Source organism: Mobula birostris, chromosome 8 (genome assembly GCF_030028105.1).
Source record: "Mobula birostris isolate sMobBir1 chromosome 8, sMobBir1.hap1, whole genome shotgun sequence".
Taxonomy (NCBI): Eukaryota; Metazoa; Chordata; class Chondrichthyes; order Myliobatiformes; family Myliobatidae; genus Mobula; species Mobula birostris.
Window position 1 is genome coordinate 94,195,727 of NC_092377.1, and position 15,247 is coordinate 94,210,973.

A 15,247-nucleotide genomic window follows, 5' to 3' on the forward strand; every position below is an offset into this window, starting at 1 on the left:
TTATCAGAAAAGCACTACCTCAGAAGTCAATCTGAAGACCTTTTACTACATGTCTTCTGCTGCAGATATATCATTCCTCAGACAGGGAGACCACAACAGTATATAATATTGTAGGTGCAGTCTGAATAGGGACCTTATCTTGGTCCAATTATACATCTTTCCTCTTGTATTTAAATTCTCTTGTAATATAAACCTAGTGCTCTTTGCCTTTCTAAATGATTGCTGTATTAACTTTTAGTGATTTGTGTACAAGAATACCCAGGTTCTTCTGAACACCAGCACCATTCAATCTTTCAGCACTAGCAAAGCCCAGTGCAGAGTTGGTGATCAGGAAGAAACACGATTAATATCTTTAAGGAGACCATTTAGAGACTTTTAAGTAGGTTTTGTTTATCTTGAAAATTCAGCAAAATAATGTTTTAGATCTCCTTATATTTGAACATCTATTTCTCACATCATGTAAATTACTGAGGTTTGAAATATATGTAGTTGTTAGCGCACTTTCCTCATGGAATCCTTAAATTAGAAGGGGAGAACACCATTCAAACCACCCCTCCTCCACTTCAAACAGAAAGGTTTGGTTACACAACAGCTTATTCTGGATTCAACAATCAGGAAATTATATAAATGATTTTACATGAAGGGCTTGCATTTACCTGATCCCATTTAATATAATTTATAGACTTGGGTCAATTAGCTGAATAAATTATATCTTAAATCATTTATTTGTGGTTTCAAAGCTTTATTGGGAAATTTAATACATAATAAAATGCTAAATGCCCTAATTACCAAGCTCTACCACAAACTGTTCTGAGTCAAGAATGAACAATAAGTTTCTTTGAAAACAATCATCCTTAGGTTCCACAAGAAAGGAAACGGACGCACTGTTGACGCACACAAGAGTGCACTTAAACACCAACATGTTATAAATAGAACACATTTCAGTGAAATATAAGCTGGGCATCTGTCAACAGTCTCAAAACTTTGGGAAAACGCTGTCATATTTGCTTGTTTTATTTTAAAACTTAAATAAAAGCAGCAAAATAATTACATTTTCAACAAAAGGAACCAGAGGTGCTTAATTTACATAACTTTCACAAAAATGGTAGAAAAGTCTTTTACACACAACTCATTGGGGTGGGGGGAGTGAATTGAACAGGAAGCTCCTTTCTACCACCAATATAAATTAATGCACTATACACTTTGTAACATTGAATATTTTTCTGACTTAAGTATAAAACTAAGAATTTTTTGAAAAAATTCTATCAATTTCAAAATGAAAAATGCATTTATAGAATGCCCTTGATGAAATAAAATGAAGCAAGCTACTTGATAGAAACACTACATCTAGAAAAAAATATAAAGTTTTACACAGAGCTATGTGAAGAAATATTAGATCAAATGACTTAGCAGATAGAGAAATGAAGAGAAGGAATTTCTGATATACACCAAAGGTTGCAGATACTATTGTCAGGAACAACAAAACAATCTGCTGGAGGAACTCTGTGGATTGAGCAGCATCTGGGGATGGGGAGAGGTGGGGGGTGGAATGAGCTGTTCACGTTTTGTATAGAAACTATCAGGAATTTCAGCTTTAGGCCAAGATAGTTGACCACATGACCATCAACAATGAAATAATTACAATTAAAATTGGGACTGTGCAAGAAACCAGATAGTACCACAGAGAATTGAAATGGGAGCAAGTGTTGGTCAGCAAACGTGGATATGATAGACAGGTTGATGAGAATCTAAGCAAAATTCAGGAAGTGGTGTCTTGGATGAGCATATGTTTATGAACAGTACCAGAAAGATTGAGAGTTAATAAAGACATGGTTGAAATTTTCAGCAGGTGAGTGGAGGAAGGAATGCTACTTTGTTAATTAAATACTTTATACCACCTTTCAGATTTCAGAATCAAGTTTACTATCACTGACATTTCTTGTGAAATTTGATATCTTCTGGCAGCAGTTCAGTGCAAAACATAAAAACTGTAATAGGCTACAAAATATAAATAGAGGAAAAGTGAGGTGGTGTTCATAGTGCTCATTCAAAAATCTGATGACAGAGGGGAAGAAGCCATTGCTAAAACGTTGTACTACCTCCATGATGGTAGTAATGAGAAGACAGCATATCCAGATAGTTAGGGTCCTTAATAATGGATGCCTGCCTTCTTGAGGCACGGCCTTTTGAAGATGTCCTTGATGATGGGGAGTGTTGTGTCCATAACCCTCAGCAGCCTCTTGCTGATGATATGCACTGCAGTCTCCATACCAAGCAGTGATGCAACTGGTCTGAATGCTCTCCTCCATACATCTGGAGAAATCTAATCGTCTTTGGTGACATATCAATTCTCCTCAAACTCCTAATGAAGTATAGTTACTTGCATGCCTTCTTTGTATCAACATGCTGGGCCCAAAGTAGATCCCCTGAGATGCTGTTGCCAAGGAACTTGAAACCGATAACCTTTTCCATCACTAATCCCTCAATAAGAACTGCTGTATGTTCCTGACTTTCCCTACTTGAAGTCCACAATAAATTCTTTAGTCTTGCTGACGCTGAGTGGAAGGTTGTTGTCACGACACCATTCAACCAGCCTACCTTGGTCCTTTAGGCTCATTGTTGCATTTGAAATTCTGCCAAAAACAATGGAGTGATCAGCAAATTTAAAGATGAAGTTCGAGTGAGACACTCAGTCATAAGTGTGGAGAGAGACCAGAAAGCACTCATCTTTGAGATGTGCTTGTGTTGGCTTGTCAGTGAGGAGATGTTATACTGATCTGCACTGTTTATGGTCTCCCAATGAGGAACTTGAGATCCATTTGCAGAAGGACATACAGAACCCCAGGTTTTGAAGTCTGTTGATTAGAACTGAAGGGATGATGGTGTTGAACTTTGAGCTGTAATTGATAAAGAGCAACCTGGCCTAAGTATTGCTGTTGTCCAGGTGCTTCACAGCAGAGGCAGTGAAATTGCTTCCTCTACAGACCTGTTGAAGCTGTAGGCAAATTGCAACAGGTCCAGGTCCTTGCTCAGGCAGGACCCCTCAAATCATTTTCTGAGACAGAAATAGATGGAAAGAAACTGAGTTTGTAATGAGGACCAGAGACAATGGTGTCAGCTTTCATAATTTTTTAAAATTTGCTCATCTAATAAAATGATTTGTGATAGTTTGAAATGATCTTTGCATTCCTGGTAAATCTTTGAATAATTACCTGCTTTAGCAACAGATTAAACAACATGCACTCACCCTCTCCATTGCATCTCCCCCCGCTCTTCCTGTTGAATACAATGCCAATGAATTTCAAGTATAAATGACTTTTTAACTGATGGATATGGTTGCCTGACATTTTAACAACTAACCTGCAAGGAATGTTATATGATCAATAGTTTGGGATCAGAGGAACTGCAGGTGGGTATACTTTCTAGTTCCTTTGATAAGATGATCTTAAAAAGAGCAATGGGATAGAATCTAATGACATAATTAATAAATAAATGAATTGACAGACTTGATGTTTGGGACAAGCAAATCCCCAAAAAAATTTCATACTACTGTGGAAGACGGATGTGGAAGTAGTTTTATAAAATGATTTGTGATGGTGAAGAGAGCCTAAAATTAAATATCACATTAAACCTTTAAATAATTAAGTGTTTTAGCAGTAGATTAAATAACATTCACTGTGATCCAGATAAATCTGGTAAGGGATGGTTAAAGTAGTTCTTCCCAATCCCTAAGGACGTTCAAATGAGGATCCCTAGGAATTAAGGGATTGGAGAAGTGGGATAAACTATGGGGAATAATGAGATGGGAGAATTTGAACTGGAATAAAAGCATTAAAGTATCCTCTGGTACTACATGATTCAGTGGCCTGCTACCTGTAAAAGGGCCACAATATATTGTGGGCCAGAATCTAGATATATGGGACTGTGAATATGCTGTGATTAAGATGCTTTTCTTGTGGTGCACATAAAAAAATGGGGTTATAAGCTGAAAAAATAACAGCAGAACAAGGAAAATTTCAAAATTACCCTATCAATCTTAGTTACAATTAGAATAAAGGTCATGTGAATTAGCAAGGCCAAGGGTGTAACCATGAATATAGGTTGAGGATATTTAGATATGCAGAGGGTTTTGAAGAGAAATGAAGGTATTGAAATTAAAAGCAATAATAATTAAGGTAAAGAACATAGATATTTACAGCATATTACAGGTCCTTCAGCCCACAATGTTGTGTTGATCAGTTTCTACTCTAGAAACTGCCTAGAATTACCCTACTGCATAGCCTTCTAAGCTCCATGTACTTATATAAGAGTCTCCACCTCCATCACTGTCAATGGCAGTGCATTCCACACACCCACCACTCTGTGTGAAAAACATACCCCTAACATTCCCTCTGTATCTACTTCCAAGCACCTTAAAACTATGCCTCCCTGTGATAGCCATTTCAGCCCTGGGAAAAAGCCTCTGACTATCCACACAATCAATGTCTCTGATCATCTTATGCACCTCTATTAGGTCACCTCTCATCCTCTGTCACTCCAAGGAGAAAAGATCACTCAACCTATTCATATCAGGCCCGATCTTCAATCCAGACAATATCCTTGTAATCTCCTCTGCACTCTTTCAATAGTATCCACATCCTTCCTGTAGTGATTTGACCAAAACTGAACACAGTACTCCAAGCAGGGTCAGGCCAGGATCTTATATAGCTGTAACATTACCTCACGGCTCTTGAACTCAATCCCACAATTGATGAATACCAACACACTGTAGCCTTCTTAACAACACTGTCAACCTGTGCAGCTGCTTTGAGTGCCCTACGGACATTGACTTCAAGATCTCTCCAATCCTCCACACTGCCAAAGTCTTACCATTAATACTATATTCAGAATTCAAATTTGACCTACCAAAATAAACCACTTCACACTTATCTGGGTTGAACTCCATCTGGCACTTCTCAGCTCAGTTCTGCATCCTATCGATGTCCCGCTGTAACCTCTGACCACCCACCAGACTATCCACAACACCCTCAACCTTTGTTTCATTAGCAAACTTGCTAACCCACCCTTCTATTTCTTCATCCAGGTCATTTATAAAAATCACAAAGAAGAGGGGTCCCAGAACAGATCCCTGCATAATACCACTGGTCACCGACCTCCATGCAGAACACAAACCATCTACAACCGTCCTTTGCCTTGTGGGCAAGCCAATTCTGGATCCACAAAGTAAGGTCTCCTTGGATCCCATGCCTCCTTACTTTCTCAATGAGCCTTGCATGGGGTACCTTATCAAATGCCTTACTGAAATCCATATACATTACATCCACTGCTCTACCTTCATCAATGTGTTTTGTTACATCCTCAAAGAATTCAATCAGACTCATAAGGCACAACCTGCCCCTGACAAAGCCATGCTAACTATCCCTAATCAGATTATGTCTCTCCAAATGCTCATAAATCCTGCCTCTCAAGATCTTCTCCAACAACTTTCCCACCACTGAAGTAAGACACGCTGGTTCATAATTTTCTGGGTTATCACCACTCCCTTTCTTGAACAAGGGAACAACATTTGAAACCCTCCAATCCTTCAGTACTACTCCTGTCCCTAATGATGATGCAAAAATCATCGCCAGAGGCTCAGCAATCTCCTCCCTCACTTCCCACAGTAGCCTGGGGTATGTCTTGCTGACTTTATCTAACTTAATGTTTTTTAAAAGCTCCAGCACATCCTCTTTCTTAATGTCTATACACTCAAGCGTTTCAGTCCACTGTAAGTCATCTCCACAATTGCCAAGGTCCTTTGCTCTGGTGAATACTGAAGCAAAGTATTCATTAAGTACCTCCACTACTTCCTCCAGCTCCATGCACGTTTCCACTCTCACTTCTGATTGGTCCTATTGTCACATGGCTCAACCTCTTGCTCTTCACATACTTGTAGAATGCCTTGGGGTTTTTCTTAATCCTGCTCGCCAAGGCCTACTCATGCGCCCTTCTAGCTCTCCTAATTTCATTCTTAAGCTCCTTCCTGGCAACCTTGTATTTTTTTAGAGCTCTATCGGTACCTAGTTTCTTGAACTTTTTGTAAGCTTTCCCTTTCTTCCGAACTAGATTTTCCACATCTTTTGCACACCATGTTTCTTTTACCCTACCATCCTTTTCCTGCCTCAATGGAACATACCAATGCAGAATGCCAGGCAAATGTACCCTGAACATTTGCCACATTTCTCCTGTGCATTTCCGAGAATATCTGCTCTCAATTTATGTTCCCAAGTTCCTGCCTAATAGCGTATTTCCCCCTACCTTAATTAAATGTTTTCCCAAATTGTCTGCTCCTATCCTTCTGCAGTACTATAGTAAAGGAGATAGAGTTGCGATCACTACCTCCAAAATGCTCTCCCACCGAGAGATCTGACACTTTGACCTGGTTCATTTTCCAATACCAGATCAAGTACAGCCTCTCCTTTAGCTGGCTCATCTAAATATTGCATCAGAAAACCTTCCTGAACACACCAAACTCCATCCTATTGAGGCCCCTTGCTCTAAGGAGATGCCAGAAAGGTTGAATTAGAGGATGAGAAGAAGACTTAGTACAGGCATTACGAAAATAAATAAATTTCACTTTTAAAACTTGATCTTTTGAAACAATGTGCCACTAACCATTTTAAGATTAATTATGAGTACACTAAAAACCGTAGAACACAATCTTTCCAAAGCAAAGTCTCACAACTGACAGCAAAGTCAAGCATCATCAATCAAAGCTGTAGAAAAAAATCATCCTCCAAAGATGTATAATAAAATAATTTGTTAGACAAAGGTAATGAACTTCACTTTAAAGTGTACTTTACCGAGAATGGATCGTTCATATTCAAAAGTACACAATTTTTCAAGAACAATTATTTGACTTAAGTAGTACATCTAGTGCATTATGTTTTCCTTTAAAAACACAAACTCTGACAAATCTCAGTTTTTTGAAGAAGAAATAAAGAGGATAGATGAAGGTAAGGCACTAGATGCTTTCCATATGAATTTAGCAAGGTCTTTGACAAAGTCCCAATTGGCAGGCTAGTGTGGAAGGTTAGATCACATGGAATTTGGGAAGAGATAGCTAAGTGCATTTGTAATTGGCTCAATGATAGGAAACAGAGTGAAAGGCAAACGTTATTTATTGGATTGAAGGCCTGTGTCCTTTGATACACTAGGGGTCAGTGCTGGGAAATTTGTTGATTGCTATTTATATAAATGATTTGACTGTGAATATATGAGATATGATGAATAAGTCTACAGATGATACTAAAATAGGTGATATTATAGATAATGAAGAGGGTTATCAAAAATTACAGAGGGATCCTGATCAGCTCAGTAAGTAGGCTAAAGAATGGTAACTGTGCTTTCAATTCAGGTAAGTATGAAGAGATGCAGTTTTGGGAAGTTAATCAGGATAGTGAATGGTTAAGCTCTGGGGAATGCTGTGGAAAAGAGGAACCAAGCAGTACAAGTACATAGCTCCCTGAAAGCAACATCACTGGTAGACCGGTGGTGAAGGTGGTAGTTCGCATGCTAGTCTTTATCAGTCAGGGCATTGACTATGGGAGTTAGGATATTATGACACAATTGTACAAGAAACTAGTGAGACCACACAAGTATTGTGTACAGGTTTAACTACCCTGTATATAGGAAAGACACAATTAAATTGGAAAGAGTAGAGAAGATTTACAAGGCTGCTGATAGGGCTTGAGGGACTGAGTGGGTGTATATAGAATGAGCTGCCAGAGGAAGTAGTTAAGGCAGGTACAATTAGAACATCTAAAAGATATATGGATTAGTATATGGATAAGAGGCTTTTAAAGAGAAATGCAGGCAAATAAAACCAGCTTGATGGGCACCATGGTTAGTAATGACAAGTTGGGCCGAAAGGCTTGTTTCTGTGCTGTACTACACTATGACTATGACATTAAAAGGAAACCAGGGGTAAGGCAACCAAAAAACCCAAACTGTTGAACTGTTTTGCACCCAATCAAATCAAGTAGTATATCAATACCCCGTCTGGGTCTCATACAAAATTTTACATATAGATTTTAAAACCAAACGCTGAGACATTGACTACAAAAATTCACTCATTTATTTCTTCCAGAAAATCTATCATGAAAAGGCAATATTCTGTCTGAAATCTTAACTACCTTGCTGTACACAGATGACAAAAGGAAAAGTTGACTCAAAAGATTGGATCAAAAATAGTTCCAAGATTAGAAATGACTGGTTGCAGCAATGTTATCTGATTTAAATGCACAAGAAAAACAAACAAAAATAACCATAGGACATTGCAGAAACAGTTTTGTCAAACAGGACTTAATGCAAGAAACTGAGAACTAGAGGGGCAAATCACAACCAATTTATCACTGTGCTAGGGTATAGCATGCACTATCCAAACTGAAATAACATTGCTAAAATTTCTATTATTGGATGCTTCTAAATTCAGAAACCTGAAATAAAATTCATTTATTTTATACAGTCGGTATTATTTAAATGAAAAATGAGATTTTAAAAAACCTTCTGAGTTTTTAAATCCCTACTTCCTTCATTTGTAATGCATTCTTGTTATTCAGTCTATGAAGACAAACAGCAATATAGCAGTTTAGTGCTATTAAAGAGGCTGATTGCTTTACTTCTAGTTAACATTAAAAATTTTTATTGAAGAAAAGTTAAAAGCACCCTCGGAATAAATTGGAGTGGCATGGTAGTGTGGTGGTTAGCACAACGCTTTATAGTATAGGTAACCCAGTTTCAGTTCCCCGTTACCTGTAAGAAGTTCGTATGTTCCTATGGGTGATCTAGTTTCCTCCCATAGTCCAAAGACACATCAATAGGTTGGTTAATTGGTCATTGTAAATTGTCCCGTGATTAGGATAGGGCTGAATCAGGGATTGCTAGGCGGCACAGCGTAAGGGGCCTTGAGGGCCTATTCTGCATTGTATAGAAAGGGAGGGGGACAGACAGAGACAGAGAGGGAGAGAGCGCGAGACAGAGAGGGAGAGAAAAATAAAAAAGAGAAAGAAAAAGAAAGAAAGAAGGAAGCAGAGCAAACATTTCAGGAGATGGCCTTCCCACTGGAATTAGGAAAAGTTAGAAATCAAACTGTATTAATTTGTGGGAAGAAAGAATGGAGTGAATGTCTATGATAGGGGGAAGAATGAGACACCAAATGATGACTTTGGGGATATTTCTGGAAATTAGGTGATTTGTCTGCAGATTTAAATGAAAGGAGATGAATGAAGGAGAGAAGAAAATTCAAATAAAACACTGCAGTTGCCAAAAATCTGAAAGAAAACAGAATGCTCAGCAGATTAGGCAGCACCTGTGGAAAAGCAAAAGCTGAATTAATGTCACAGGTTGATGCCCTTTCATCCGAACTGACCAGTTCTGATATACCTACTAAAAAGGCTGATTATTTCAAACTGTTGAAATCAGAGTTGAGCCACAAATCTAGCAGGAAGATAAAATGCTCTATCTCAAGCTTACATTGGACTTTGTTGGGGAATCTGAATGCAGATTGCGTGACTGCTTTGCAGAACACATCCACTCAGTCCTTAAGGATGGCCCTTAGCTTCCAGGTACTTGTCACTTTGTCCATCCCACTACAACTCTGACATCTGCCTTCAACCACTGTTCCCATGAAGCCGAAATAAATAAAGCCAATGTAAGCTGAAAGTACACATTTCATCTTCCCACTGGGTCATTGACTTAAAACATTAACTCTGTTTCCCTTCCATAAATGTTGCTTGACTGGCTAAATATTTATGTAATTTTCTGTTTTTAATATCAGATTTCCAACATCCAGAATTTTCCTTGTACTTTAGATGAACACAGAAGTTGGACTGATGCAATAGCCATTTATAAATAACTGAATAAAAGTGTGAGCTTCTTTCAATATTTACAAATCAATGAGTAAGCCATTTCAATAGTAGGAACAAAACGAACCCCCACCCCCATCCCCCAATATGGCAGAGAAGCTATTCTGAAAAATTTCCACCTACCTGCATACATATGGTAAGTTAGCCGCTCAATTAATTTTATAACAGTTCCAGCTTTGATAATAGGAATTCCCGATTTAGACTGTACATTCTCCTCAAATACAATGTTCTCCTCAGAGTCTGGCTCAGCAAACCTGTACACTTCAGGACTTGGGAGTCTAAGTGGCTCCTCTTTTTCCTCTTGTAGCATAGTGGCATCCAACATTCTCTCCAGTGTACTCCGATATTGTAAAGAAATTAAAGCTGCCATCCAGTTATTCTTTTCCTCTGCTGACTTGGCAGCAAATATTACACTGTTTTCATCTTTTAAGATAACTTCAAAGGCATGTTTGTACTCATTAGTGTCGTCTTTATCATTAATCTGTACCTTTCGCATGAAAAATTTTTCTTTGAGACGATATTCAGCACAACTTCCACCAGGTAATCTAGGCTGACCATGATTTGATTTACAGCAAATCATCAAGCCATCAAATAGGAATATGTGTCTTTCATGCTTTGCACCAACACGCGTCAGTGTGCCTTCCATAATAAACTCATTACAGCATTGCCCAATATCCTTGCCTTCCCAGCCATCAATGTTTTTTTGGATTTCATTCATTTTCTTAATTGCCAGATGTTTGCTTTTCATTTGTTGATTATAAAAGCGACAGGCAGACTCACTGGAAGAGAAAATAATGGTCTTTCAAAATCAACATCTTAGTATTATGACCTTCATTGTCTGTGCATTGATACACTTCTGAACTAAAAGCTACTATTTTAATAATACCTAGTTTAATATTGAGATACACAGAAGTAAACCACAAAATATTCGTGTATTGGACATTAACTGTTTATCAATCTAAAAATAATATATTTCATCAGTTCTAAAACAATTTACTCCTTTAGTGCAACCCTTGAGCACATTTCATCATTAGTCCAGAATTCAGATCACAGACTTTTCTTGGGGCATTGCCAATAGTCACAATTGTCAACACGAAGCAGACTTTTACAAGAAAGGCCAGTATTGCTGGTCTTTCCCTTTCTTCCTGGCAAGACGCACCACACTACAATATGTACTCCACTAAGCAACCTAAATAAAAAAGCAAATCCACCTACTGTGAGTCACATTACTATTTTAGCAAGTTTTCTGTTGAGATTGCCACTGCTTAATGACTGGAACTACCCAATTGTCCCACTTGCTACACTAAATGGTACTCATTCTTGAACTTAAATAGTTATGGAATAAATCTATTTAGTTTTGTCTCTTCAAGCAAAAACACAACTGGAAAAAAAAACATTTTCCTATTTCACAACAGTGAGTTAGCACCATAGCAGATTTTTTTCTAGTGAATATTTTCATGGAATGTTAATTTTTAAAAACAAAATATTGCAGCTTATTCCTTCAAACAAAACAACTATTAAGCAATTACTTTTGGAATGTTTCACTGCTTACCATCTGATGTGCAGCAAAGTTGTTATGTTCATAATTCGGATTTTGCTTGAATTTAGCTTCAGTTGTAAAAGCTTTAAGCACATAAAATACTTTGAACAAAAACACGCTTTTTACACCTGACGTTACTTCCTGTGTAAAAAGCAGGCTTGCCACTAAAGTAGTTGCAAATAGTTAAAAGGAAATGGGAACAACGGCAACTTACACTTGTGGCCAATCACAAAAATTTCAGGGATGAATGGAAATTGCTTACCTCAGCCTTCTCTTTGCAAGGCTTTTTGAACAAATCCTTTCCATACTGCTCTGCAAGTTAAGTAGTGCAGTTATGGCTTGTTTTAAACATTCTTTGTCTTCTTCATTATCACTTTTTTCTTCTAATTGCTATTCAGATGAGGAAAGAACAAGCAGTTGAGCAGTTTATAAGACATGTCCCAATTAAATAATTTACATTTATGATGTAAGGAATAATATTTTGGGGAATTAGAATACGAAACTCTTTGAATTTTTATCTCTGACAACTAACAATTGATTTATAATCTCTTTCCTCTTGTAAAGGGTGATAACAGGATGACCGATTTTTTCATACAAATTGAGGGTGTAAGTTTGATCTAACACCAGCGTTTTATGCCTAAACAAAAGAGACTACAATAGGATGAGGATGAAGCTGGCTAGCATAGAATGGGAACCAATACAAGGCAGAGAATTGAGATAAATTAATGATTCCATTGTTATAATCAGTAAAGTGCTACAGGGGTTTGGCACTGGGTTTGCAACTGTTCACAATATACACCCATGGCCTCTTTATTAGATGCACCTGCTCATTAATGCAGATATATAATTAGTCAATCATGTGGCAGCAACACAGTGCATAAAAACATGCAGACATGGTTAAGAGGCTCAGTTGTTGTTTAGACCAAACATCAGAATGGGGAAGAAATGTAATCTAATTGACTTTAACTGTGGAATGATTGTTGGTGCCAGAGAGAGTGGCTTGAGTATCTCAGAAACTGTAAATCTCCTGGGATTTTCACACATAATAATCTAGAGTTTACACACTGGATTCCATTCCTGTGGCTACTTTATTAGGTACACTGTGCAGCAGTAGCATAGCAGTTAGTGCGATACTTTTACAGCTCAGGTCATCAGAGTTCAGAGTTTAATTCTGATGTCATCTGTAAGGATATCCTCCTTCTGTGGAATGCATGGGTTTTCTCCAGTTCCTCCGGTTTCCTCCCACAGTCCACTGGTGTACCAGTTAGTAGGTTAATTGATCATTGTAAATTGTCCCATAACTGGGTTAGGGTTAAATCAGGTGTTGCTAAGTGGCTTGAAGAGCCCATTCCATGCTGTATCTCAAAATAAAATAAAATAAAAATAAACTTCTGTATCTAATATAAAGAGCCCACTGAGTGGACATTAATAATTTGGAAGAGGGAACTGAGTGTACCATATAGAAGTTTGCTGATGGCACCAAATTGAATGGAATACCAAACTGCACAGAGGATGCAGAGTGCTTGCTGAGGGATACAAATAGGTTAAGTGGATAATCAAGGATCTGGCAGATGGAGCTCAATGTTAGCAAAAGTGATGTCATCCACTTTGGAGGAAAAATGGAAGATTAGATTATTTAAATAGTGAAATATTGCAGTACACTGTTTTCCTGAGTGATTTGGGAGTGCTTGTGCATGAATCACAAAACGTTGGTTTGCAGGTGCAACAAGTTATCAAGGCGGCAAATGGAATATTGTCCTTCATTGCTAGAGGAATTGAATTTAAGAGCAGGGTGGTTATGCCTCAACTGTACAGGGTACTAGTGACGTCACACCTGGAGTACTCTGTGCAGTTATGGTCTCCTTACATGAGAAAAGATATACTGGCTTCGAAGGTGGTTCAACAGGTCAATTCTGGAGATGAAGGGGTTAGCCTGAGAAGAAATGGAGTCACCTGGGAGTTCAATTGCTGAATTTCAGAAGAACGAGAGAGGATCTTATAGAAACATCTAAGATTATGAAAGGAATAGATACGATAGAAGCAGGAAAGTTGTTTCTGCTGGTGAGACCAGACACAACTTCAAGAATCAGGGTAAGTAGATTTAGGAAGATGATGAGGAAAATTTTCCTAGTGTGAATCTATGGAATTCTCCATCTATGGAAGAAGCAGAGATAACTAATATATATTTAAGATACCTTCAGATAGAGTTTTGCATTGTAGGGGAATTAAGAGATAGTGGGGGAAATGCAGATAGTTGGAGTTGGATCTAAGGCCAGATCAGCCATGATCTTACCGAATGCCAGAGCAGACTCGACAGGCCAGATGGCCTACTCCTGCTCCTATTTCTAATTCTATTTCTACTCTGCCATCCAATTTCTGAATGGACATTAAACCAATGAACACTACTTCTTTTTGCATTTTTGGACTACTTAGTTACTTTATATACACAGATATATATAGTTATGCCTCAACTGTACAGGGTACTAGTGACATCACACCTGGAGTACTGTGTGCAGTTCTGGTCTCCTTACATGAGAAAAGATATACTCAGAAATCAAGTTTTTATTGTGGGATAATATGATTGTGACACTAAATATGGAAGTACAACCAAAATTACAAGTGACCTTCCTGGTTTTAAAATGACAACTCTTAAGCATTTAGCAAATACAGTAAATATTACCTGTACAAATATTAAAATCATTTTACAGTTACCTTTGGACTTTTCAGTTAAATACAAAGTTACTTTATAAAAAGTTTCAAGATAAATTCAAAAACCACACAAATAAGAATCTTATTGACCACACTGCAATTTTGTGATATGAATACACAGAATGACATCATTCCCACATACAACATTCCTCTGGAACATTTGGAGGGACAGAGTTGTTGGGGGCAGGGGTTTGAGATTTAACACACATCATCATGGGTCTGCATGACATTGAGCACTCCAGGGACATGGACTTATTCTCACACTACAAGTCTGAGAGACCTGGAAGATCAGTGAACAATCCATGGAAATCCTTGGGCCACAACCTTCAACATTCCCAACATTTAATTACCTTCTTCACCAGCCCATGTCCCCACTGCCACCACCTCCATCTCCCACCCATATGAAAGTGGCCCCCTCGATTTCACTCTCCTAATACAACTAGACAATCCAACTTCATGCCTCCTCAAATCCAAGATCTTCCTAGAAACAACTAACAAACATCTGGTAAGTATACCTCTCCCTACCACAAATGCATCAGAATGATCTCCATTCAGCCCTAATAGAACAACATGACGCTGCTGACTCTCACTCCCCTCCCCAACAGTCTCTTCTCACCGCAGCCCTGCACCATCTCCTGAAATGCTAACTAGGCCTTTGCTGACCTTCTGAGCTTGATCTGGAGACAAACAACACATTTGGTTTTTTTGTGACTGAGATGTGACTGAAATAAAACATTCAATGTGTCTCCTTATATACACTATTCAAAATGAGCTTCAGAATACACTGGAATTTCTGAACACCATTTTTTTAAACACTTTGATATTTTATCATCTAAAATTCATTGTTGAAAGGGTACTGCAAGCAAATTGAACAGCACCCTTTGAATAGGTAAAAATTATATTAAAATCATATCCTTTTTACCCTTTTAAATTAACTGAAATATATATAAGGCAAAACAAGATTCAATAGGGATGACAAGGCAGAAGGCATGTTGTAACACCAGCATGTATAAATTGCAGAAGCCAGTATGATTCTAAGTTAAAAAGTCAGCACAACATCATGGGTCAAAGGGCCTGTACTATGCTGTCATTT

General features: G+C 38.0%; 1 protein-coding gene across 2 annotated transcripts in view; it reads right to left on the reverse strand.

Annotated features, from left to right (window-relative positions):
* The window catches only part of LOC140201498 (son of sevenless homolog 1), a 208,225-nt gene that overhangs the window by 64,469 nt on the left and 128,509 nt on the right, over positions 1 to 15,247 (reverse strand). For both annotated transcript variants that reach the window (XM_072265692.1, XM_072265691.1), the window contains exons 9-10: positions 11,708 to 11,835; positions 10,029 to 10,684 (exon numbers count right to left, since the gene is read on the reverse strand). In XM_072265692.1, coding sequence (XP_072121793.1) covers positions 10,029 to 10,684; positions 11,708 to 11,835 — 784 coding nt within the window. The remainder of the gene's footprint in view (positions 1 to 10,028; positions 10,685 to 11,707; positions 11,836 to 15,247) is intronic.